At 32.7% G+C, this 25,834-nt stretch overlaps 1 protein-coding gene across 1 annotated transcript in view; it reads right to left on the bottom strand.

Annotated features, from left to right (window-relative positions):
- The window catches only part of LOC149777422 (calcium/calmodulin-dependent protein kinase kinase 1-like), a 247,985-nt gene that overhangs the window by 14,886 nt on the left and 207,265 nt on the right, over window positions 1-25,834 (bottom strand). The window contains exons 9-13 of the mRNA XM_089941395.1: window positions 20,907-20,980; window positions 14,265-14,364; window positions 9,115-9,140; window positions 7,765-7,818; window positions 840-913 (exon numbers count right to left, since the gene is read on the bottom strand). Coding sequence (XP_089797521.1) covers window positions 840-913; window positions 7,765-7,818; window positions 9,115-9,140; window positions 14,265-14,364; window positions 20,907-20,980 — 328 coding nt within the window. The remainder of the gene's footprint in view (window positions 1-839; window positions 914-7,764; window positions 7,819-9,114; window positions 9,141-14,264; window positions 14,365-20,906; window positions 20,981-25,834) is intronic.

Genomic DNA, 25,834 nt, shown 5'->3' with positions numbered 1-25,834 from the left:
GACATACACTGTTTATGGTGGGATGTACATTATGGAAGATCTGGGTCTACACTATTTATGGTGGGATGTGCATTATGGAAGATCTGGGTCTATACTATTTATGGCTGAATGTGCATTATGGAAGATCTGGGTCAACTTTGTTTATGGTGGGATGTGCATTATGAAAGATCTGGGCATACACTGTTTATGGTGGGACATGCATTATGGAAGATCTGGGTCTACACTATTTAAGGTGGGATGTGCATTATGGAAGATCTAGGCCTACACTGTTTATGGTGGCATGTGCATTATGGAAGATCAAGCCTACACTGTTTATGGTGGCATGTGCATTATGGAAGATCTGTGCCTACACTGTTTATGGTGGCATGTGCATTATGGAAGATCTGGGTCAACATTGTTTATGGTGGCATGTGCATTATGGAAGATCTGGACTTACACTGTTTATGGTGGCATGTGCATTATGAAGATCTGGGCCTACACTGTTTATGGTGGCATGTGCATTATGGAAGATCTGGGTCAACACTGTTTATGGTGGGATGTGCATTATGGAAGATCTGTGCCTACACTATTTATGGTGGGATGTGCATTATAAAAGAGCTGGGGCTACACTGTTTATGGTGGGATGTACCTTATGGAAGATCTGGGCCTACACTGTTTATGGTGGGATGTGCATTATGAAAGATCTGGTCAACACTGTTTATGGCTGGATGTTCATTATAAAAGATCTGGGCCTACACCATTTATGGTGGGATGTTCATTATGAATGACTGGGGCCTACACCATTTATGGTGCGATGTGCCTTATACACAAATGCATACAGTCAGTATCCAATAACTTACTTTTCTAGGAACACAACCTGATCCTTCAGGATCTTGTTATGGAGTGCCAGGATATTATGGTCTTCAAATGGACACTAAATAAAAGAATAAAATTACTAGAATGAGTACATTATATGCCTACTATGTGACTAATATTTTTATTATTATTATACTTACTTTATGTAAACCCCTCTTTAACCTGACATTTTGAATTTGATTCTGATAGGTGTCATCCTTGTTTTAAATGCATGCCATACCAAAATTTGTCCAAAGTAAACAACAGAGAATTCAAGTTATTTTTCAGAAACCATTTTTATTCCTTCAGTGTCAGTGGCCTTCTTCTCATGGTGGGTTGGTGGTTCTTTCTGTGGTTTTCCCAGGTTCTTCCTCCACCATTTATACTGGCCACCATGTATAGCCTATCTTGTGCTGAAAAATGGCATTAAACACTACAACAACAACAACAACAACAACAACATCAGTGTGTGTGATTTGGACTTTTTAGCATAGCTTTAACAATTTTTCAGTCATATTGCTACAATGTCTGCAGCATGGCAGTTTATAGTGATGCCTAGCACTGGGGCATCATGCCACAGACATGTAACATGATGTCCCACCCAGTCCCATTATCCTGATACCAGGCCAACCAATTCTAACACTAACCTCTTAATGCTGTGCATCAAGCGAGGCAGCTGTTAGTACCATTTTTGTAAGTCTTTGATATGACTCGGCCTGGGATCAAACCCACGACCTTCTGCATCATAGGCAGACACTCTAACCACTAGGCCACCAGAGCGGTCACAACATCAGTGACCTTGACTATAGACCTATTGACCCCTAAATTGATAGATGCCTTTCTTGTCTGAAATGCAAGCCACCCACAAAGGTTTGTAATGTTCTGTGTCATCAAAAATCAGTTATTTTACAAAAGAGTTCTCCTTCTTGCCACCCCTCTGACCATGACCATTGTTGTCTCATCATTCATCCTTCCCAGCATGTCATGGGCATAGTTAATTGGTCTCATCATTTATCCCTCACGACATATGATAGGTTAAGAAATACATCAGATGATATTTGTGGATAAAGTTTATTATTTTTTAGCAATGTTTGTTACAAGAATAGATAATCAATCCAATAAGACATAACTGAAAATGGAATTTATTAGTGGCACATGCAATTTCTGTATACCGTATTTTATGCACTTTTTCGTACACAAAAAAATCATTATTAAAATTAAATGTAAAATAAATAATTATCATTTGGTGGTACTGACCGTGTACAAAAAATAAAGGCACCATACCTGAACAAGTTCTATAGAATACACACTACTCGACAACCTAATGGTACAAACATACAAAGTAAACATATATTTTCTGTCTCTTTCTGCTCTCAATTCAAGAATCTAATTACAAAAAAAATAAAAGCACTCAAAAAGATTTTTGTTGTTATTAGTGAAAGAGAGAGAGAGAGAGAGGATTATGTCTCAGTGTGCAAGCTCATCTGCATTTAGAGCATATGCGACTGTTATGTCGAGTAATGTTGGCAAAATGATTAAGATGGTTTGAACATGTATTAGTTATGGGTATTATTTATTGGTAAATTGTACACAATGATATGAGACCACATTGTTAAGAAATTAAGTGTAACTTGTATTTTTACAGCAACAATAACCTCATTATCAAATTTTAATAAAAATAAAGAACATGAAATCAATTTTTAATTAATGTGCGTGAACATACATGCATGTGTGTGTGAGAGAGAGAGATGAAAAAAAATTTTGTCAGTGTACAAGACTGTATTTATTCAGGGTGGTTTTCATTTGTAGCTTTTGCAAAGAGAAATAAAGACTATTTTCAATTACCTGATGATTGTGATAATCCTCATGTATTAACGACCCCACTATATTCCATTATCAATAAACATCGCTAAGTCAACAATTCATTCTTGTATTAATTACGATGTAAATTGTCACAACAACCGCATGACTATGCAGTGTTATTTACACGGTAATAAAACATGCTTAGCGCTTTTGATTATCCAGCTGAAACCAGATTGAGGGCAAGAATGGACAGAAGAGGTCAAATCAGCCAGGCTGCCAGTAGGGAAATGAGGCTCTCTTTAGGGAAATGAAAATCTGTCAATGTGCTAATGAAGCCATTGTCCATGCAGCAGATGTTATAAGGACAAGCGATCATATGCATTACTTGTTATTAATAAAGATAAAAGTGGGATATATCATAGAATAGATTTGCAATAAAATGTTAATTACATCTCAGTCAAAACAGAACAAGCACTTAGAAGATAGTGTGTGTGTGTGTGTGTGTGTGTGTGTGTGTGTGTGTGTATATATATATATATATATATATATATATATATATATATATATATATATACAGTGGAACCCCGCTATAACGCGATGATCGGGGTCCATAAAATCGGATCGCGTTAAAAGCGGGGTCGCGTTAATGCGGGGTTTTACAATATTTAACTTTTTTTCCGAGAACATATACGTGTATACATGTACAATGATCAAAAGTCGGCTTATCATCAGATGAATATTAACTGGAATGCATTAATTAAGATATATCAAAATAATCAATGGCTAATATATTTATAGGTTATTACTGTGCATTAAAAACATTTACTAATTTTTATTTGTTTGAACGATAATACAGATTGACCGATAATACCAGACTATCGCTATATCATGAAAAGTGTATCAACACCGTATGCTACCGTGCTGTCGTGGCATGCAGTTCATCCATAATGGATGTAATTTCATTGAAAATCGTACAGATTTAAAATATTCAATAATTTTGTAATAGTCTGAATTCGTCTCATCGCAGTTGTAAACTTGGTTGGCTGTGTAGCAACCGTCCTCCAGCAACTTTTTAAGCCCAATCGGGTAGGAATTGGCAGCCTCTTTGTCAGCGGAGCGGATTTCCCCCGACACAAGAACTTGGCTGATAGCGTGCCTTTTCTTGAATCTGTCTAGCCAGCCATTACTCGCCTTAAATTTGGAATCATCTCCATTGATACGGCGATCAAATTTCTCTGCTTGGGCTTTCAGAATTGGGCCAGAAATTGGAACACCTTCTGAACGAGCTTGTACAAACCATTGGTACAAAGCTGAATCTAGGACATTGTCATTAGCTAACTTAACCCTTTTACGCTGTAAACCAGTTTCCTCTTCAAGAATGTTGGGTAGACTACGGAGCTTTCCTTCATCTGTTTTCCACCCTCGCAAAGTGGACTCGCTGATTCCTAGATCTCTGGCAGGCTGAGTTTGTTGTTTGCCCTTCTTTAGTTGATCTAGGGCATACAGTTTCTCTTTAGCAGAAAACGACTTGCGTTTTTGAACTTGCTTTTCCATAACAGTAAAATATTTTTTTATGTAAGCAAACAACGTACACAGATAAAGCTCGATAACTAAGTAATGAAGGCCTGCAATGGTTACGAATCACTTTTTATATAAAACAAAATTAAGCTGAATGGATGTACAATTTCATACCCTTTTAATTTACAGATAAAAAAGTGGATATTATTTACTTTCAACTGTTTGTTGTTTGATCACACCGCCAAGCACAGCATACATGTTGGCGGCTTTCGTCCTTTGATGTTTATTAAATTGTGCGACTCTTGTATCAACCACAGCTTTGTCTGCTGCTTGGCTGTGATTGCAGTTAAATAAGAAGCCCATGTCGGCTATTGTTTGAGCAACGACTGTATACAGAATTCATGGAAGACAATCACAAAGACGATTTACTGGCTTTACTCATGGATCCGTAATAAGTAACACTTCCGATAATGTTTACTTCGGCTTAACAATTCAAAAACCTAATGAAACCAGTTTTCTCTTCTAGAGTAGAATACGGAGCTTCACCACAACCTGTTCAAATTGATAAATTTCAGAAGCCAAGCGTTGTACACACTATTTCTCGTACGTTATATATATCGTATTATTTTAGAATTCATACACGATCACTTCTCCAAAATCACTTAAAGAACCTGGATAAATTGTTAAGTTCCGATCGTTTATTATTAAAAGTCATACGCGAATTCTTCCACCAAATTATAATAAACGTTTTACACACTATTTCTCGTACGTTAAACAAATATTTTCACGGTCCGATAAAAATACACGTAAATGAATTTCAAATTTCAGGAACCATGCCACGATCATATTATTTTAAAAGTCACAACTAATCTCATGCCCAAAATGAAGTTAATTTCTTGTTTTGTTTTTTTTCACTTTTCTCCAAATTTTTTTTCTCCATGTGTGAATGAATATACGAAATTTCGGGAGCCATGCTACGACCACGTTATATCCGAATTCGCGTTATGGCGGGGCGCGTTATAGCGGGGTTCCACTGTATGTATATGTATATATATATATATATATATATATATATATATATATATATATATATATATATATATATGAATCAATTTAACAGAGTCTGTGATTTTCAAATTTACAGTGGAAAATGACAAGGTTTTTATATTTTATGTTTGTATGACTATAATTAAACAATAAGGCTAGTTGACCAATGGTCTGTGGTCTTCACTTTAGCATGTTCTGAGATGTAATACTTGTTGGATAAGAAAACATCAAAGGGCTTCTGAACTCATTTTACAATGTATGTGGTGTTTTGTTATGGTGACAGACTTAAAAAGGAGAACTAATTAACGATATTACTTAAAGGTATGGTTTTTTAAGTCCTTTGTCCATTTGTTAATAAACACCAGTAGATATTGTAATGACAATAAGAGATTTTATGCACATGGGCGCCCACAGGATTTATTGCGGGGAGGTGGGGTCAATTATGGCCTGGAGAGTTAGTATAGTAAGCAGTCTGAAACTAAAGCTGATATCTACTAAGGGTTTTGAAATGAATCTTGTGGCATATTTTCAGCATTTTTTGCATGATTAAACTTGTCAGAATATATATATATATATATATATATATATATATATATATATATATATATATATATATATATATATGCAGTATGATTTGTGGGGTGTCATGTGACCACCCTTGACCTATGCTGCAGGCACCCATGCTTATGCATCAGTCATTGTATTTTCTCACCAACAATTAATTATTAATTTTTGTAACAACAAAATGGCAATATGGTATTTTTGATCTTTTTTGCAAATGTAATTCTTCTTAGTAGAAATTTTATGTCCAATAATTTAACTGCTTTATTCAAAAAATTGAAAGTGATATTTACAAAAAATTATGATACATTTAAATAATTATTATATTGATAACTGGATTGTGTATAAAAAAATTAAAAGGTATGAAAAAATACATGAAATACGGTACATACAATCTCTGTCTCTCAAACATATCTACTTGTATAATATGATCTCTATCTCTCACACATATTCACCTGTATACAGACAATCTCTGTCTCTCACACATATTCACTTGTACAGACCTCCAACTCTCACACAAGTGTATACATGTGATCTTCATCTCTCACACATATTTACTTGTATACAGATGATCTCTGTCTCTCACACATATTTACTTGTATGCAGATGATCTCTGTCTCTCACACATATTTACTTGTATGCAGATGATCTCTATCTCTCACACATATTTACCTGTATACAGATGATCTCTGTCTCTCACACATATTTACTTGTATGCAGATGATCTCTATCTCTCACACATATTTACTTGTATACAAATGATCTCTGTCTCTCACACATATTTACTTGTATACAGATGATCACTATCTCTCACACATATTTACTTGTATACAGATGATCACTATCTCTCACACATATTTACTTGTATATGGATCATCTCTGTCTCTCACATATTTATATACATACACGTGATCTTGATCCCTCACACATATGTATATATATTGATCTCTATATCTCACACATATTTACTTGTTTACACATGATCTCTAATACATATTTACCTGCATGCACATGATCTCTATCACACATATTTACAGGACAATTTGGATGAGTTCAATTATACTGACAGCATTAATACAGCAATGACAAGAAACGTGATAGTTGTACATTACAGTTACAGCACCCACTATGAGAACATGACAAACCTTTTGTACCAGAAAATGTGTGAAATTAAGAGCTAGTTTCTCTTAAACTGATGAATCAATCATGCTTACATACCATTGATATACTAAATAAAAATCAATTAAGCACATGTTGTACTTCAACATTTTCCTTTATATCAAAAATTACCTTTTCAGTATTTTTGCCCATAAGATTGTATCAATGTCAGTTTCATGTCTTTATGAATGGTTAAATATTAAATTAAATTTTCCTAAATATCTTCCTAAGTGAAATAATATTGTGATATGCATTAAGCCTTGTTTTATACAAAGAAGGCATATTCTTTCTTAGCATGATACATTTTCATAAGATTTTAATCTGTCTACGTTTTGCATTTTCAAGGATTTTAATTTGTCTCCATGCTGCATTTTCAAATTATAGGAATTTGTTTAAATGACATATTTTCAAGGATTTGAATTTGCCTACATGTTACATTTTTTTAATCTGAGTCAGTTTACATGGTGCATTTTCGTAAATTTGAATCTGTCTACATGGTGCATTTTCATAAATTTGAATCTGTCTACATGGTGCATTTTCATAAATTTTAATCTGTTAACATGTTGCATTTTCATAAATTTGAATGTCAATATGTTGCATTTTCATTTTTTAAAAATCCATAAAGGCATATCCAAATTTCTTATCAGAGTGTAAGTATGATAAGATAGAACTTAAAATTTTGCTGAAGAAAAAGTATTTTCACCTGAAAATACCTAGGTGAATAAAACAGGGATCACAGAAACTGATGTCCCATCTTACCGTAGAAAGACTTAATAAATAGATTTCACTATAGCAACAACATTATACTTTTCTTTTCCATGAAAGAACTTAAAGGCAACTTACGTGTCCCATTAGAAAAAAATACAAGGTTATCCCCATGGCCCATATATCTAAAGCCTGCAAGAAAGAAAAAATATACCTTAAAATTTGAATGCAATAAAAATGTGTTATATTCCATATGCAAATTAGATTACATAAAAGTATTTTCAACTGAAGGAAATTAGAGTATACTGGGTATTCTGAACTGAAGAAAATGTAGGTAAATTAGACTAGATCAGGTATTATGAACTGAGGAAAATACCAGTAAACTACACTACATCAGGTATTTTGAAATGAAGAAAATATTGGTAAATTAGACTAAACATCAGGTATTTTGAATTGAAGGAAATTAGAGTATATCAGGTATTATGAACTGAAGAAAACACCAGTAAACTAGACTACATCAGGTATTTTGAACTGAAGAAAAGATTGGTAAATTAGACTACATCAGGTATTTTGAACTGAAGGAAATTAGAGTATATCAGGTATTATGAACTGAAGAAAACACCAGTAAACTAGACTACATCAGGTATTTTGAACTGAAGAAAAGATTGGTAAATTAGACTACATCAGGTATTTTGAACTGAAGGAAATTAGAGTATATCAGGTATTATGAACTGAAGAAAACACCAGTAAACTAGACTACATCAGGTATTTTGAACTGAAGAAAAGATTGGTAAATTAGACTACATCAGGTATTTTGAACTGAAGGAAATTAGAGTATATCAGGTATTATGAACTGAAGAAAATACCAGTAAACTACACTACATCAGGTATTTTGAACTGAAGAAAATATCGGTAAATTAGACTACATCAGGTATTTTGAACTGAAGAAAATACCAGTAAACTAGACTACATCAGGTATTTTGAACTGAAGAAAATATCGGTAAATAAGACTACATCAAGTATTTTGGACTGATGGAAATTAAAGTATATCAGGTATTTTGGACTGAAGGAAATGCTGGTAAAAACTGCCATCTCATCAGGTATTTTGAACTGAAGTAAATGTTGGTAAATTAGAGTCTTAGAAAAAGTTTTATTTTGATCGGTTCAAGGATAATGAAGTTTTCATAAAGAAGAAGAGACAAAATATTCCATAAAATACTTATTTTTCAACATCAGGTAAATGCCACAAATACCTGATTTGATACCGATACAATAAAACGTTGTTAAATTAAAACCTTCTTAAATTAAGACAAATATCTTGACTCAGAATAATGTATCCCACTTTTACACAGGTTATTATTAAACAAGCATACCAAAAGAGGCAGAAGTAAATCTTGTTGGCAAAATGTAAAGAAATTAAGTACAAATATGACATTAAGCAAACTCAAATCCAGCTTTGTATAAAAATTAAAAAGAGTCTAGTCTCACCTTCCCTCTAAAATTTTCTTTAATTTCTGAAAAAGATTAAAAAATAAAATCATTTGATTTGGGAGAATGTGTAATCAGTTCTTTTTTTATTTTACTCTATATAATAATGCCAAGTCCTAAAACTACCATGTACATTAGATATAAAAGTAATAAGAAATATCGACAAAAAGAGAGAAATCGATGACATATGCACTTAATAAATTCATCAGGAATATTATTATTTAGTCTTTTTATATATCAGATAGAAAAGCTAGTAGACTCTATATGCACACACACAGTTAAAACTGTTTAATATCTGAACATACCTTACTGTTGAAAAAGTGATCAGAGTTACCTAACATCATCATGATTATACCTCTCTCTCTCTCTCACACACACACACACACACACACACACATCAGATTTCAAACAAAATTATCTAATGTAGTTAATGTCATACAATATACAAAAAACTTTCTTCGGCTTAACAGCAATGACAGACCAGACCTAACAAAAAAAAAAACAATCTCCTGCTTTTGCCCAGTTAACAACACAATAAAAGAGACAGGCGTAGATGTGTTATGTAAAGGTCAAATATGAAGGTTTCTATTTAAACTTGTTTTTGAATCGGCCATATCTGAAACTCCAGTTATTGTTATTTTAAATTCCTATTTCACCATTTATTAATGACTGTATTTTAAAGTATGGCACTCACAAAAGTTGGTACAGGTATTGTCTGCCCCTGACATGTATGCAGAAGGGATGAATCAGTAGAGAAAACAAGACACTAATGTCAAGATATAAGTGCATGGAATTTGCAATACATTATGAAATGAAGCAATCCTGTGGAAATTAAAGAAACTGAAATGACTAATGTTACATGTATGGTCAATATGGTATGAAATGAAGCAATCCTGTGGAAATTGAAGAAACTGAAATGACTAATGTTACATGTATGGTCAATATGGTATGAAATGAAGCAATCCTGTGGAAATTGAAGAAACTGAAATGACTAATGTTACATATATGGTCAATATCGTATGAAATGAAGCAATCCTGTGGAAATTAAAGAAACTGAAATGACTAATGTTACATGTATGGTCAATATGGTATGAAATGAAGTAATCCTGTGGAAATTAAAGAAACTGAAATGACTAGTGTTACCCCTACGGTCAATTTGGTATGAAATGAAGTAATCCTGTGGAAATTAAAGAAACTGAAATGACTAATGTTACCATTATGGTCAATTTGGTATGAAATGAAGCAATCCTGTGGAAATTAAAGAAACTGAAATGACTAATGTTACCATTATGGTCAATTTGGTATGAAATGAAGTATACCTGTGGAAATTAAAGAAACTGAAATGACTAATGTCACACGTATGGTCAAACTGGTCATCAACAAATTGAGAAAAAAGAAAAGAGATTACCACAATTATCGGAAAGAATTACAAAGAAGCTGTGCTTTCAAATGCAGAGGCAAGATCTTTGCATATTTTTTTTTACCTTAATGTTTGTTAAATCTCATTCAGAATTTCAAACTAAATACATCAGATCCAAATTTTAACTCAAACAATATTCTGCAGTTCCTAGAAATGGTACATAAGGACCATGCTGCCTTTAAAAAATAAATTCTTATCCCCATACAATATTTTTCCACATTCCAATTCACATTTGCTGTCTGTTTTTTTCATTCATAAAAAAGTAAAGTTTTTGGCAGTTCAAATTTCTGTACCCTTTGAAAGGGGACTACTTTACCCTATGAAAGGGGACTACTTTACCATATGAAAGGCGACTACTTTACCCTACAAAAGGGGACTACTTTACCCTATGAAAGGGGACTACCTTACCCTATGAAAGGGGACTATTTTACCCTACAAAAGGGGACTACTTGACCCTATGAAAGGGGACTACTTGACCCTATGAAAGGGGACTACTTTACCCTATGAAAGGGGACTACTTTAAAGTAAAATAAATAACTATCATTTTGCGGTTCTAACTGTGTATGAAAAATCAAGGGATCATACCTGAACAAATTCTATGGAACACACGCTACTCAACAACCTAGCGGTACAAACGTACAAAGTAAAACGTATATTTTCTGTCTCATTCTGCTCTCAACTCAAGAATCTAATTACAATAAAAATAAAAGTACCCATGTTCTGAAAAAGATTTTTGTTGTTATTAGTGAATGAGAGAGAGAGAGAGAATTATCTCTCAGTGTGAAAGCTTGTATGCATTTAGAGTGAGTGAAGCTGTTATGTTGTATAATGTTGGCAAAATGATAGTCCTACATGTAAGACGTATAACGTGTTATTATGTTTTAGTGTGCACAAAAGTCAAAACATAAATATCAGCATTGAGGTCTTACACGTTGAAATAGCAAAATGATTAAGATGGTTTGAACATGTATTAGTTAAGTGTATTATTTAATTGTCAATTGTACGCAACTATACGAGTCCACATTGTCAAGAAATTAAGTGCAATTTGTATTTTTACAGCAGCAATAATGTCATTATCAAATTGCAATTTTAAAAAATACAGAACCTGAAATCACATTTTAGTTAATGCACATGAGCGCACATGCATATGTGTGTGCGCGAGAGAGAAATAGCTGAATAAAAAGTTGTCCATGTATAAGACCGTTTTTATTCAGGGCGGTTTTTATTTGTAGCTTTTGCAAAGAGAAAAATGACTGTATTTTGAGTTACCTGACGATTGTGATAATCCTCATGTATTACGACTCTACTATATTCCATTATCAATAAACACTGCTAAATCAACAATTCATTCTTGTTTTAATCATGATGTACATTGTCACAACAACCACATGACTATGCAGTGTTATTTACATGGTAATTAAACATGCTTAGCGCTTTGGTTATTCAAATTGATACCAGATTGAGGGCATGAATTGACAGAATAGGTCAAATCAGTAAGGCTGCCAGTAGGGAAATGAGGCTCTCTTTAGGGAAATGAAAATCTGTCAATGTTCTATTGAAGCCATTGTCCATACAGAATATGTTAGAAGGACAAGCGGATATGCATTAGTTGTTATTCAAACTCACCAATAAAGATAATAGAGGGGTATATCATTGAATAGATTTGCAATAAAATGTTAATTATATCCAAGTCAGAACAAACACTTAAATGATAATATATGTATATATACAAATCGATTTAATGAAGTCGGTGGCTTTCAAATTTACAATAGAAAATGACAAGGTTTGTATATTTTACGTTTGTATGACTATAATGAAACAATAAGACTAGTTGAACAAGGGTCTTTGGTCTTCACTTTAATATATAAGAAAACATCAAAGGGCTTCCGAACTCATTTTAAAATGTACATGGTGTTTTGTAAGGTGACAGACTTTATACTTAGGAGAATTAATTAAGAATAATTTTTAAAGGTATGGTTTGTGATGTCCTTTGTCCATTTGTTGATAAACACCAGAAGATATTGTAATGACAATAAGAGAGCTTATGCATTAATCATTGTATTTTCTCACCAAAAATTAATTATAAAGTTTTAGAAAAACAAAATGGCAATATGGTATTATTGATCTTTTTGCAAATGTAAATCTTCTTAGTAGTAATTTTATGTCCGATAATTTTATGGATTTTTCGAAAAATACAAAGTGATATGTAAACAAAAATTATGATGCATTTAAATAATTTGGACTTTGATAACTGGATTATGTACAAAAAATTAAAGGTTACGAACAAAATACATGAAATACGGTACTTTACCCTATGAAAGGGGACTCCTTTACCCTATGAAAAGGGGCTACTTTACTCTATAAAAAGGGGACTACTTTACACTATGAAAGAAGACTCCTCTACCCTATGAAAGGGGACTACTTTACCCTATGAAAGTAGACTAATTTGCTCATATTTTCATCTAGATTTTTCTTTATCTCTCTCCATAATGCACCACCATATGTCTAAAAACTGATGCAAATGCCCCACCACACACCTGAAAACTGATGCTAATGCCCCACTACACACCTGAAAACTGATGCTAATGCCCTACTACACACCTGAAAACTGATGCAAATGCCCCACCACATGCCTCTAAACTGATGCAAATACCCCATCACAATGCCTGAAAACTAATGCAAATACCTCACCACATGCCTGAAAACTGATGCAAATGCCCCACCACATGCCTGAAAACTGATGCAAATGCCCCACCACATGCCTGGAAACTGATGCAAATGCCCCACCACATGCCTGAAAACTGATGCAAATGCCCCACTACACACCTGAAAACTGATGCAATTGCCCAACCACATGCCTCTAAACTGATGCAAATGCCCCACCACACACCTGAAAACTGATGCAAATGCCCCACCACATGCCTCTAAAATGATGCAAATGCCCCATCACAATGCCTGAAAACTAATGCAAATACCTCACCACATGCCTGAAAAGTGATGCAAATGCCTCACCACATTCCTGAAAACTGATGCAAATGCCCCACCACATGCCTGAAAACTGATGCAAATGCCCCACCACAATGTCTGAAAACTGATGCAAATGCCCTACCACATGCCTTAAAACTGATGCGAATGCCCCACCACATACCTGGAAACTGATGCAATGCCGCAACACAATGCCTGAAAACTAATGCAAATGTCCCACTACACACATGAAAACTGATGCAAATGCCCCATCAAAATGCCTGAGAACTAATGCAAATGCTGCAACACAATGCCTGAAAACTGATGCAAATGCCACAACACAATGCCTGAAAACTGATGCAAATGCCCCAACACAATGCCTGAAAACTGATGCCAATGCAATACTTAAGTGGGAGAAGTGATATTTTATGCACATAATTTATGATGAAGATTAGTATAAGTAAATATTAATCACACAATACAACCAGAAGTGATCCAGAGGTAATCCCTAAATCCAACACGATATTTCCCAGAAGTTCCATATTACAACCAGGTGTTTCACAGAAATAATTCCATAATACATCCAGTTGTTTCCTAATTGTAATCCCCTAATGCAACCAGCTGTATCCCAGAGGCAATGAACTGTGTGTCCCAGAGGTGATGCCATAATACAACTGCCTTGTCCCTGATTGTCCTTTAAGCTGTAGGAACTTGTCATTGCACCACTGAAATAAAAATTAATGATGGTAAAACAATCAATGCTTACCACTGAGGCTCTCTGGTGCCATAAAATGAGGTGTCCCAGCTGTGTTGGTCAGGTACACATCACTGCCTGTAAACTCATTACTTACTCCAAAATCAGCAATCTGAAATAAATACCAAAAAGAAGTTACCCACAGAACAAAAGTAAAATTTGTACATGGACACAAATGTCTTGTAACCATTTCTTTTGTGGTAGATGGAGATTTAAATATAAAAGTGAACCAAAGTGTGAAGGACTGATGTATTCAATGAGAGATTGATACTTTAACTGAAGTGTGAATAGTTTGATGGATAGATTGATAATTTAACCAAAGTGTGATGGATTGATGTATTCAAGGAAAGATTCTTAATTTAACCAAAGTGTGATGGACTGATGTATTCAAGGAAAGATTCTTAATTTAACCAAAGTGTGATGGACTGATGTATTCAAGGAAAGATTCTTAATTTAACCAAAGTGTGATGGACTGATGTATTCAAGGAAAGATTCTTAATTTAACCAAAGTGTGATGGACTGATGTATTCAAGGAGAGATTCTTAATTTAACCAAAGTGTGATGGATTGATGTATTCAAGGAAAGATTCTTAATTTAACCAAAGTGTGATGGACTGATGTATTCAAGGAAAGATTCTTAATTTAACCAAAGTGTGATGGACTGATGTATTCAAGGAGAGATTTAACCAAAGTGTGATGGACTGATGTATTCAAGGAGAGATTCTTAATTTAACCAAAGTGTGATGGATTGATGTATTCAAGGAAAGATTCTTAATTTAACCAAAGTGTGATGGACTGATGTATTCAAGGAAAGATTCTTAATTTAACCAAAGTGTGATGGACTGATGTATTCAAGGAAAGATTCTTAATTTAACCAAAGTGTGATGGACTGATGTATTCAAGGAAAGATTCTTAATTTAACCAAAGTGTGATGGACTGATGTATTCAAGGAAAGATTCTTAATTTAACCAAAGTGTGATGGACTGATGCATTCAAGGAGAGATTTAACCAAGGTGTGATGGACTGATGTATTCAAGGAAAGATTCTTAATTTAACCAAAGTGTGATGGACTGATGTATTCAAAGTGTGATGGACTGATGTATTCAAGGAAAGATTCTTAATTTAACCAAAGTGTGATGGACTGATGCATTCAAGGAGAGATTTAACCAAGGTGTGATGGACTGATGTATTCAAGGAAAGATTCTTAATTTAACCAAAGTGTGAAGGACTGATGTATTCAAGGAGAGATTTAACCAAAGTGTGATGGACTGATGTATTCAAGGAGAGATTCTTAATTTAACCAAAGTGTGATGGACTGATGTATTCAAGCAGAGATTCTTAATTTAAACAAAGTGTGATGGACTGATGTATTCAAGGAGAGATTTAACCAAAGTGTGATGGACTGATGTATTCAAGGAGAGATTCTTAATTTAACCAAAGTGTGATGGACTGATGTATTCAAGCAGAGATTCTTAATTTAAACAAAGTGTGATGGACTGATGTATTCAAGGAGAGATTTAACCAAAGTGTGATGGACTGATGTATTCAAGGAAAGATTCTTAATTTAACCAAAGTGTGATGGACTGATGTATTCAAGCAGAGATTCTTAATTTAAACAAAGTGTGATGGACTGATGTATTCAAGGAGAGATTTAACCAAAGTTTGATGGACTGATGTATTCAAGGAAAGATTCTTAATTTAACCAAAGTGTGCATGGTCTGATGTTTTCAAAGAAAGACTGACAAGGACAGTACTATTAGTATGCAATGGTTAGTGCATGGTGAACTGACTTAATTTCAATGTACAATTCAGATTACACACAACAACCTACTCATTCAAAAAACTGTATGACCCTGCTATCAAACATCTATGAGCTGACCTCAATGCAAAGTTTAACCAAGATTTGATAAACTGTATAGAATGGACAGACAAGCACAAATTTTAACCAAGGTTTGATATACTGTATAGAATGGACAGGCAAACAAATTTTAACCAAGGTTTGATATACTGTATAAAATGGACAGACAAGCACAAATTTTAACCAAGGTTTGATATACTGTATGGAATGGTCAAACAAACACAAATTTTAACCAAAGTTCAATATATTGTATAGAATGGACAGACAAACACAAATTTTAACCAAGGTTTGATATACTGTATAAAATGGACAGACAAGCACAAATTTTAACCAAGGTTTGATATACTGTATAGAATGGACAGACAAACACAAATTTTAACCCAGGTTGATATACTGTATAGAATGTACAAACAGAAATTTTAACCATGGTTTGATATACTGTACAGAATGTACAGACAAACAGAAATTTTAACCAAGGTTGATATACTGTATAGAATGTACAGACAAACATAAATTTTAACCAAGGTTCGATATATTGTATAGAATGGACAGACAAACACAAATTTTAACTAAGGTTTGATATACTGTATAAAATGGACAGACAGCACAAATTTTAACCAAGGTTTGATATACTGTATAGACTGGACAGACAAACACAAATTTTAACCAAGGTTTGATATACTGTATAAAATGGACAGACAAGCACAAGTTTTAACCAGGGTTTGATATACTGTATAGACTGGACAGACAAACACAAATTTTAACCAAGGTTTGATATACTGTATAGAATGTACAGACAAACACAAATTTTAACCAAGGTTGATATACTGTATAGAATGTACAGACAAACAGAAATTTTAACCATGGTTTGATATACAGTATAGAATGTACAGACAAACACAAATTTTAACCAAGGTTGATATACTGTATAGAATGTACAGACAAATATAAATTTTAACCAAGGTTCGATATATTGTATAGAATGGACAGACAAACACAAATTTTAACCAAGGTTGATATACTGTATAAAATGGACAGACAAGCACAAATTTTAACCAAGGTTTGATATACTGTATAGACTGGACAGACAAACACAAATTTTAACCAAGGTTTGATATACTGTATAGAATGTACAGACAAACAGAAATTTTAACCAAGGTTGATATACTGTATAGAATGTACAGACAAACAGAAATTTTAACCATGGTTTGATATACTGTATATAATGTACAGACAAACACAAATTTTAGCCAAGGTTGATATACTGTATAGAATGTACAGACAAACATAAATTTTAACCAAGGTTGATATACTGTATAGAATGTACAAACAGAAATTTTAACCATGGTTTGATATACTGTACAGAATGTACAGACAAACACAAATTTTAACCAAAGTTGATATACTGTATAGAATGTACAGACAAACATAAATTTTAACCAAGGTTCGATATATTGTATAGAATGGACAGACAAACACAAATTTTAACCAAGGTTTGATATACTGTATAAAATGGACAGACAAGCACAAATTTTAACCAAGGTTTGATATACTGTATAGAATGGACAGACAAGCACAAATTTTAACCAAGGTTTGATATACTGTATAGAATGGACAGGCAAACAAATTTTAACCAAGGTTTGATATACTGTATAAAATGGACAGACAAGCACAAATTTTAACCAAGGTTTGATATACTGTATAGAATGGTCAAACAAACACAAATTTTAACCAAGGTTCAATATATTGTATAGAATGGACAGACAAACACAAATTTTAACCAAGGTTTGATATACTGTATAAAATGGACAGACAAGCACAAATTTTAACCAAAGTTTGATATACTGTATAGAATGGACAGACAAACACAAATTTTAACCCAGGTTGATATACTGTATAGAATGTACAAACAGAAATTTTAACCATGGTTTGATATACTGTACAGAATGTACAGACAAACACAAAGTTTAACCAAGGTTGATATACTGTATAGAATGTACAGACAAACACAAATTTTAACCAAGGTTGATATACTGTGTAGAATGGACAGACAAACACAAATTTTAACCAAGGTTTGATATACTGTATAGAATGGTCAAACAAACACAAATTTTAACCAAGGTTCGATATATTGTACAGAATGGACAGACAAACACAAATTTTAACCAAGGTTTGATATACTGTATAGAATGTACAAACACAAATTTTAACCAAGGTTGATATACTGTATAGAATGTACAGACAAACAGAAATTTTAACCATGGTTTGATATACTGTACAGAATGTACAGACAAACACAAATTTTAGCCAAGGTTGATATACTGTATAGAATGTACAGACAAACATAAATTTTGACCAAGGTTGATATACTGTATAGAATGTACAAACAGAAATTTTAACCAAGGTTGATATACTGTATAGAATGTACAGACAAACAGAAATTTTAACCATGGTTTGATATACTATACAGAATGTATAGACAACCACAAATTTTAACCAAGGTTTGATATACTATATAGAACGTACAGGCAAACACAAATTTTAACCAAAGTTCATATACTTATAGAATGGACAGGGAAACATATTGTAACCATGGTTTGATATACTTGCATATGAATGGACAGAAAAATACAAATTTTAATCATGGTTTCATATTTTGTATATAGATGGACAGAAAAACATAAATTTTAATCATGGTTTCCTATACAGTACTGTATATAGATAGACAGAAAAACATAAATTTTAATCATGGTTTCCTATACAGTACTGTATATAGATAGACAGAAAAACATAAATTTTAATCATGGTTTCCTATACAGTACTGTATATAGATAGACAGAAAAACATAAATTTTAATCATGGTTTCCTATACAGTACTGTATATGGATGGACAGAAAAACATAAATTTTAATCATGGTTTCCTATACAGTACTGTATATGGATGGACAGAAAAACACAAATTTTAACCCTGGTTATATATACACCTCTCCCTCAATAACTTGCGTACAATGGGGTCCACAAACATAGACTGCACTATAAGTGAAGGCACAAGTTACTGAGACCTCCAAAAATTGAAAAACATCTGCTTTTTTACTTTGAAGAAACCGATGGGGGATGGTTTGGGTTAGTGAACTGGGCTGTTTATTGACTCAATCCTTATTTTACAATCACATCGATAATGATTGACAACAATGCACTTTTTCTAATGAAGTTGTTCATTAATCTGTATAAATAACATTTATTTTCAAAATGTCCAACATGTAAAAGATCATTCCAACTGGTTTCAACAACCATCACTCGTATGCAAAAACATCTGTGCATTACATCACTGCTTTGCATTTTGTTGATTAGTCTGGTTCCCTGAGTGGTATGTAGTAGTATACTGCCAAGTCAGGAGTTGGAGTAGCAGGGAACCAGACCAACTGTTGATACATCACCAAACAAGATTCCTTTTTTCAAAAACTAGCGACATTTATTTCGTGAGACAATCGTCTATGACGAAACTCAAATTTTGTATTGTTCAGTTAGTACAATAATGATGTCGTGATTTCATTGGAAGTGATAGTGAAGCTTCTTTTCATCCTTGATGATATCTCTAAGTGCCAATTCAGGAATTCTCTGAAACTCGCTTGCACACAATGGTCCGTATCTGTGAAGCCAAGCTCTTTATTTTGCGAAGTATTCATTTCACTTGGTTGCCTTGCTATCTTTGATCACAATTATGAATGAGTCAGTTAAATTAAGGTAGTTTACGCTATAGAAACAATAAAATTTATAAGTGTTTGATTGATCAACTGAAGTGAGTTCACCCGACATATGATCGGGGCTGCTAGATTTTAAGTAGGATGGATATAAGTGCCTTTTTATTTTTCTTTTATTCCACCTCCTTTATTTGATTCAAAAGACATAACTGGCATGATAATACAAAGGAGTTCAGCTTTTAATTAAATGCAACAATACAACCATTACTTCTGCAAGTCAGTTATCAAAACACGATCAGAACTTAATTGGGTTCTCAGAGAAACACCTGCAGACATAGCTGATACATTTTATGTTTAAATACACATTGCATTTATGATGATTACGCTTACGAGGAACTAAAAGATAGAATTAAAACACAAATTTTACAGAATAAATTTTTTTTAAATTGATTTATTTATATACTGCCTACACCAGGCATAAGTGACATTTTCATTGATCAAAATTTCCTTGAATATCTTTAATTATGATGTACTAAGAATATCGTTTGGAAACAAAATGTAACCAATTATATGACTTCTTATGAAAAAGATATAATTTCAAAATGTTGATTTCCAGGTCCTATCTACCATTTTTAACCATAAAAAGAGCAATATATAAACATTTCAGTTAGCAATTTTGATTGCAATTTTCTTCAACTTCAATAAATATGGATCAATTTTTGGGGTAATTTCTGGTTTAAAAAAAATGGGATCCATGCCTGACCCCGCATTATAAGCAGGTTCATGAGTTATCAGGGCACGAGTTATTGAGGGAGTGGTGTACTGTATATGGATGGACAGAAAAACACAAATTTTAACCATGGTCTCATATATATGGATGGACAGAAATTGACATAAACAAAAAGGTTAACAAGGGTTTTGAATCTCTACATGTGGAAGGACAGAAAAAAGATTCAAGACAAAGTTTAACAAAGGTCTGATGCACTCTATACTGTATAGATGGACAGTGGGATAACATTACATCCCCATACTATATCCATAATGGAACATACAAATATTGGAATGATAAAGGAACAGTGACATAAGAGTTACATACCTTGATGTGGCCATCATCTCCCAAAAGAAGGTTGGATGGTTTGATATCCCTGTGAATTATCTTCTGATAATGTACTGTAAACAGGATACAAATTTTTATGACAATATTATTCTTTGCATTATAGGGACTTTAATGACATGACATAACTTTGTATTATAGGGATTTTAATGATAAGATACAACACTGCATAATAGGGATTTTAATGACAAGATACAACATTGCATAATAGGGATTTTAATGACAAGATACAACTTTGTATAATTGGGATTTTAATGACAAGATACAACTTTGTATAATAGGGATTTTAACAACATGATACAACTTTTCATGAAAATATTCTTTGCATTATAGGGACTTTAATGACATGACATAACTTTGTATTATAGGGACTTTATTGATAAGATACAACTTTGTATAATAGGGAATTTAATGACATGATACAACATTGTATAATAGGGATTTTAATGAGAAGATACATCTTTGTATAATATGGATTTTAGTGACAGGATACAGCTTTGCATACGAGTGATTTTAAAAACAAGATACAGCTTTGTATAAGAGGGATTTTAACAAGAAGATACAATTTTGTATAATAGGGATTTTAATGACAAGATACAACTTTGTATAAAAGGAATTTTAATGACAAGATACAACTTTGTATAAAAGGGATTTTAATGACAAGATACAACTTTGCATAACAGGGATTTTAATGACAAAAAAGACTGCTCTTTCTATCATAGGGGTTTTAATGGGCAATTGATCTCAGATACAGAACGAAAATTATAGATATTTTATTAGGAAAAGATTCAGAAATATTGGGATATTAAGATGCTAGTATTGCCAATTGAATACCACATTTGAAGTTCTTTAGCAAACAAATTAAACAATATTAACAGTATTAATATCATAATGCATTAAAATAAAACATATATAATCCATTAATGCTATTTCATTTCTACACTGCACTGTGTATATCAGCCATAAAAAATCATTCAATTTCTTTCTTATTCCTTTTATCTATGACAAAATGCTGCACAAGAAAAAACTTAATAATGCTTTTCCCACAAAATTACATGATTATTTATAGGTTACTACATTTGTATGGGAAAATATGAACTAGTTTTTCAGATAGATATACTTCACGACCTTGGGAGTGCACCCAACAAAACAAGTTCATATTTTTCCATACACATGAGTAAACCTTTTTATTATATGCTCACTTTCTTATTCTGCATAAGGTGTAATTTTATAAACAAAATACACTACAAGAAACAAAGTAACCAAACTTATGCTGTTTTCCAAACTAATTACAAAAGCACTGATTCATCAGTACACAACAACAACATTATTAATGAGCACATCACTCTGCCAAGATAAGTTTGAACTTAGTCATGCACAAGACAGCACTTTCGAGAGAAAATGGCATTTTGGTCTACAGAAGTAAGAAAGTACATTTTGAGGAAATTCAGGATGTAAAACTGTAAGTATATTTTTTGCTATTCTTATTACCAGCTAAAAAAGACACGTTTACACCTTGTCACTTATGTGTTATTTGTAGGGATCCAGCAATTTTATGACCTGTCTGGTGTCTATTGGCAGCATAAATCCAAAACACTATCAAAAAAGTTTACATGGAATATTGCAATGCAGCTGGTATGTGGCAGTCCATGAAACATCTGCTTTAGTTCATTCAGAAACAAATTTTATTTAAAAAAAATGTAAAGTGTATACTACAGGAGTGTACTTGATTTGTTTACAAAGTAGTTCCTAATACACTATTGGGCACACATGTCATGCATGTGAGTGCAATATGAAGGTGTGCAATATCGTAAAATATTGCACAATTCTGACAATGCAAAGTTAACAGAGACAAAAATGAGCATATAATAATAAATGAACTTGGAAAATATTATAGATAAAGTTCTAGATATAACAAAAAGTACTGGCATTTTATATGGATTTAAAAATATTTACATGAAAAACAACAAACCAAAAAAGTGAAAATATTGGGATGATGGTATACAGGAAAAACAACACATTTTGAGAGTTCATGCCAAACTATTTTCTTACTGGAAGAATTTTCTCGCATCCTGTTATATATGTTTAATTTGCATTGTTTGTAAGTTTTTTATTCATTACATGCTTATAGGTTACTGCATTTGTATGGGAAAATATGAACGAGTTTTGGGATGGAATACTGCACGACCTTGGGAGTGCAGTATATCCTTCCGACAAAACGAGTGCGTATTTTCCCATAAAAATGCAGTAACCTTTTTATTATATGCTCATTATTTTAATTCTACCTAAGGTTTAATTATATAAACACAATACACTACAAGAAACAACATAAATGAATGTATGCCACATTCCAAACTAAACACAAAAGCGCATATTCATCATTACACAAATCAACATTATTACTGCGCACATAACTCTGCCCAGATAAATTTGAACTTAGTCGCGCACTGGACATAACTTTTGAAAGAAAATGGCGTGTCTAGTTAAAATTGAAGTTTGGAGTCATATTGTGAATGAATGTGCATTGCAACAACTTTTCCATTTGATCTGGAATGAATAGATATTGGTATTTTTCTCAATTCTAGGAAATTTCGTGATTATTGACTGGATTTGTATGTGATGATTCCACATGAAATACATGAGATTTAATAAGCTAGGGAGAAGCGTGTTGACATCTGCAAACGTGTTTCTGTTTCTGTCATTGAATGTTTGAAATCATAATGTGGGAAAAATATGAAGTCTTTCAATTGCAATTATCAAAAAGATGCTATGGAATTTAATGCTTATTTCATTTTGAGTGCAGTAAGGAGGATGCCATTGCACTTATCATCGAAATTACAGCACAATTTCAAAATGTGTAATCCAGATGGCTCATGTAATTCGGATTTGCAGAATTAAGAAAATACATTTTAAGGAAATTCAGGATGTAAAACTGTAAGTATATTTTATTTTGCCATTCTTATCAACAGCTAAAGAAGAGAGTATATGACTTGTCACTTGTATGTTATTTGTAAGGACCTTATCTTGCGTCTGTTATATAATGTTGCTAGCCTAAATTCATAACATTGTATCAATGTGGAATGTACCAAAGCAGCTGGTATGTGGAGTCAACGAAACAGCTGTTTTAGTTCATTCAGAAACAAATTTAAACAACCACAATGTAAAGAGCCCCTTACGCGAGTGTACATGATTTGTGTACAGATCAAAGTGCTGGTGTCTGTGTCCATTGTTTGTCTTCAATAGAAAGTAGTTCCTTTATGCACGTGAATGCTATATGTGTATATTCACGCGAGTTCAGTATCGGGTAATACTGAATGATTCTGACAATGTAAAGTTAACGGGGGAAAAAATGAGCATATAATAATATGGATTATTGTATTTTGGACTTGACTTTGTCCAAAATCAATTTCATTTTATACCTCACCTGAATAATTGATTTTAGTTTGGTAAACATGTTTATCTCAATCTTAGTCCAGAACATTGGAAATTCCCTGACGAAATGCTGGGTCTAACTGATGTTTACTACATTTTATAGTATAATGTTAGAAACAGACCTTCTAATTATAACTAAGATTTTATCTTGTAAACATCTGGAACCTTCCAGAATCAAATTTTCCATTAGGTAATAGTTTTTTTATAACATGTTAATTGTGACCTGAGGTTAAGTAGCGGACAATATAATCTTGTTTTTCTAGAAATTATTCATTCATGCTGTAAGATTTGAGCAGAATATTTTTGTGTCCAGTATTTCATTTGGGCTGAAAAAGTTATTCTTCTCTGAAAAGACAAAGTGCTCAAAAATAACATTCTTGGAAATAGAGACTAGAATTGATAGCAAAAATTCAAATAAGGATATATTGTTGGCTTTTATTATTGTGATCCAACAAAAGAATGTTAGCATATAACCATGACACAGGCCACCACATGTACATCAAAACTCCAGTGTAGGATTTATTTTGGAATATCAATGAAGTTTATTCAGAAATTTATATGCGGTACTAGAAATTGTATTAGAACTTCTTGGATTATTTGGGATTTAGTTTGCAATACCATAAGTTCTTTTTACATTTTTCACTTTGTAATCAAGAAAATAAATTATTTTATTAATTTTACAGAACTTTTTAGTTTTTGTTCCTTTTATTACATAGTTTAAGACCATAGGGTCATAATACATGCTAAAATATCTAAATTAATCTGGCCCTTAAAATATTATTTCAACAAAGAGATGATTTGTATGAAAAGATGGTGCTAAATGAAATTTGTTATATTCATGCTTTTTTCCCTTAAGAATTAGTACAGTTAGTCCATAATTACTTACCAGTTATGAAAGACAGCAAGAACAATGTTACTAGCTAGAAAATATATCAACCCTGCTCACATTATCTAAAACTTATTACAATTTAGAAATGTTGCTCAAGGCACCCCCAAAATGAATACCACCATCCTAGCATTTTTTTCTTTCTTAGATTCATTTGTTAATTTGCAAGTATACAGCAACATGTCTTTACTGTAAATGTTTTATAAGTTACAATCTGACAGTATCACAATGCTGTGTGTACAATTTTCTCATTAGCATGTTTCCAGGTTTGCAATCTTATGCCTTCACATCAGCCTCATAAAAAATATTGTTAATTATGAGAGATCTTTAAATAAGGGTATGCTGAATACTCCATATCCCTTGTTCAACTTTATGTACTTATAATGAATACTGCATATCCTTTGTTCAATTGTATGTACTTATAATGAATACTGCATATCCCTTGTTCAATTGTATGTACTTATAATGAATACTGCATATCCCTTGTTCAATTGTATGTACTTATAATGAATACTCCATATCCCTTGTTCAATTGTATGTACTTATAATGAATACTGCATATCCCTTGTTCAATTGTATGTACTTATAATGA

The sequence above is a fragment of the Sinohyriopsis cumingii genome, chromosome 18 (genome assembly GCF_028554795.1).
Source record: "Sinohyriopsis cumingii isolate HCF-2022 chromosome 18, ASM2855479v2, whole genome shotgun sequence".
In the NCBI taxonomy this organism is placed as follows: domain Eukaryota; kingdom Metazoa; phylum Mollusca; class Bivalvia; order Unionida; family Unionidae; genus Sinohyriopsis; species Sinohyriopsis cumingii.
This window is presented reverse-complemented; position numbering and strand designations above follow the sequence as displayed.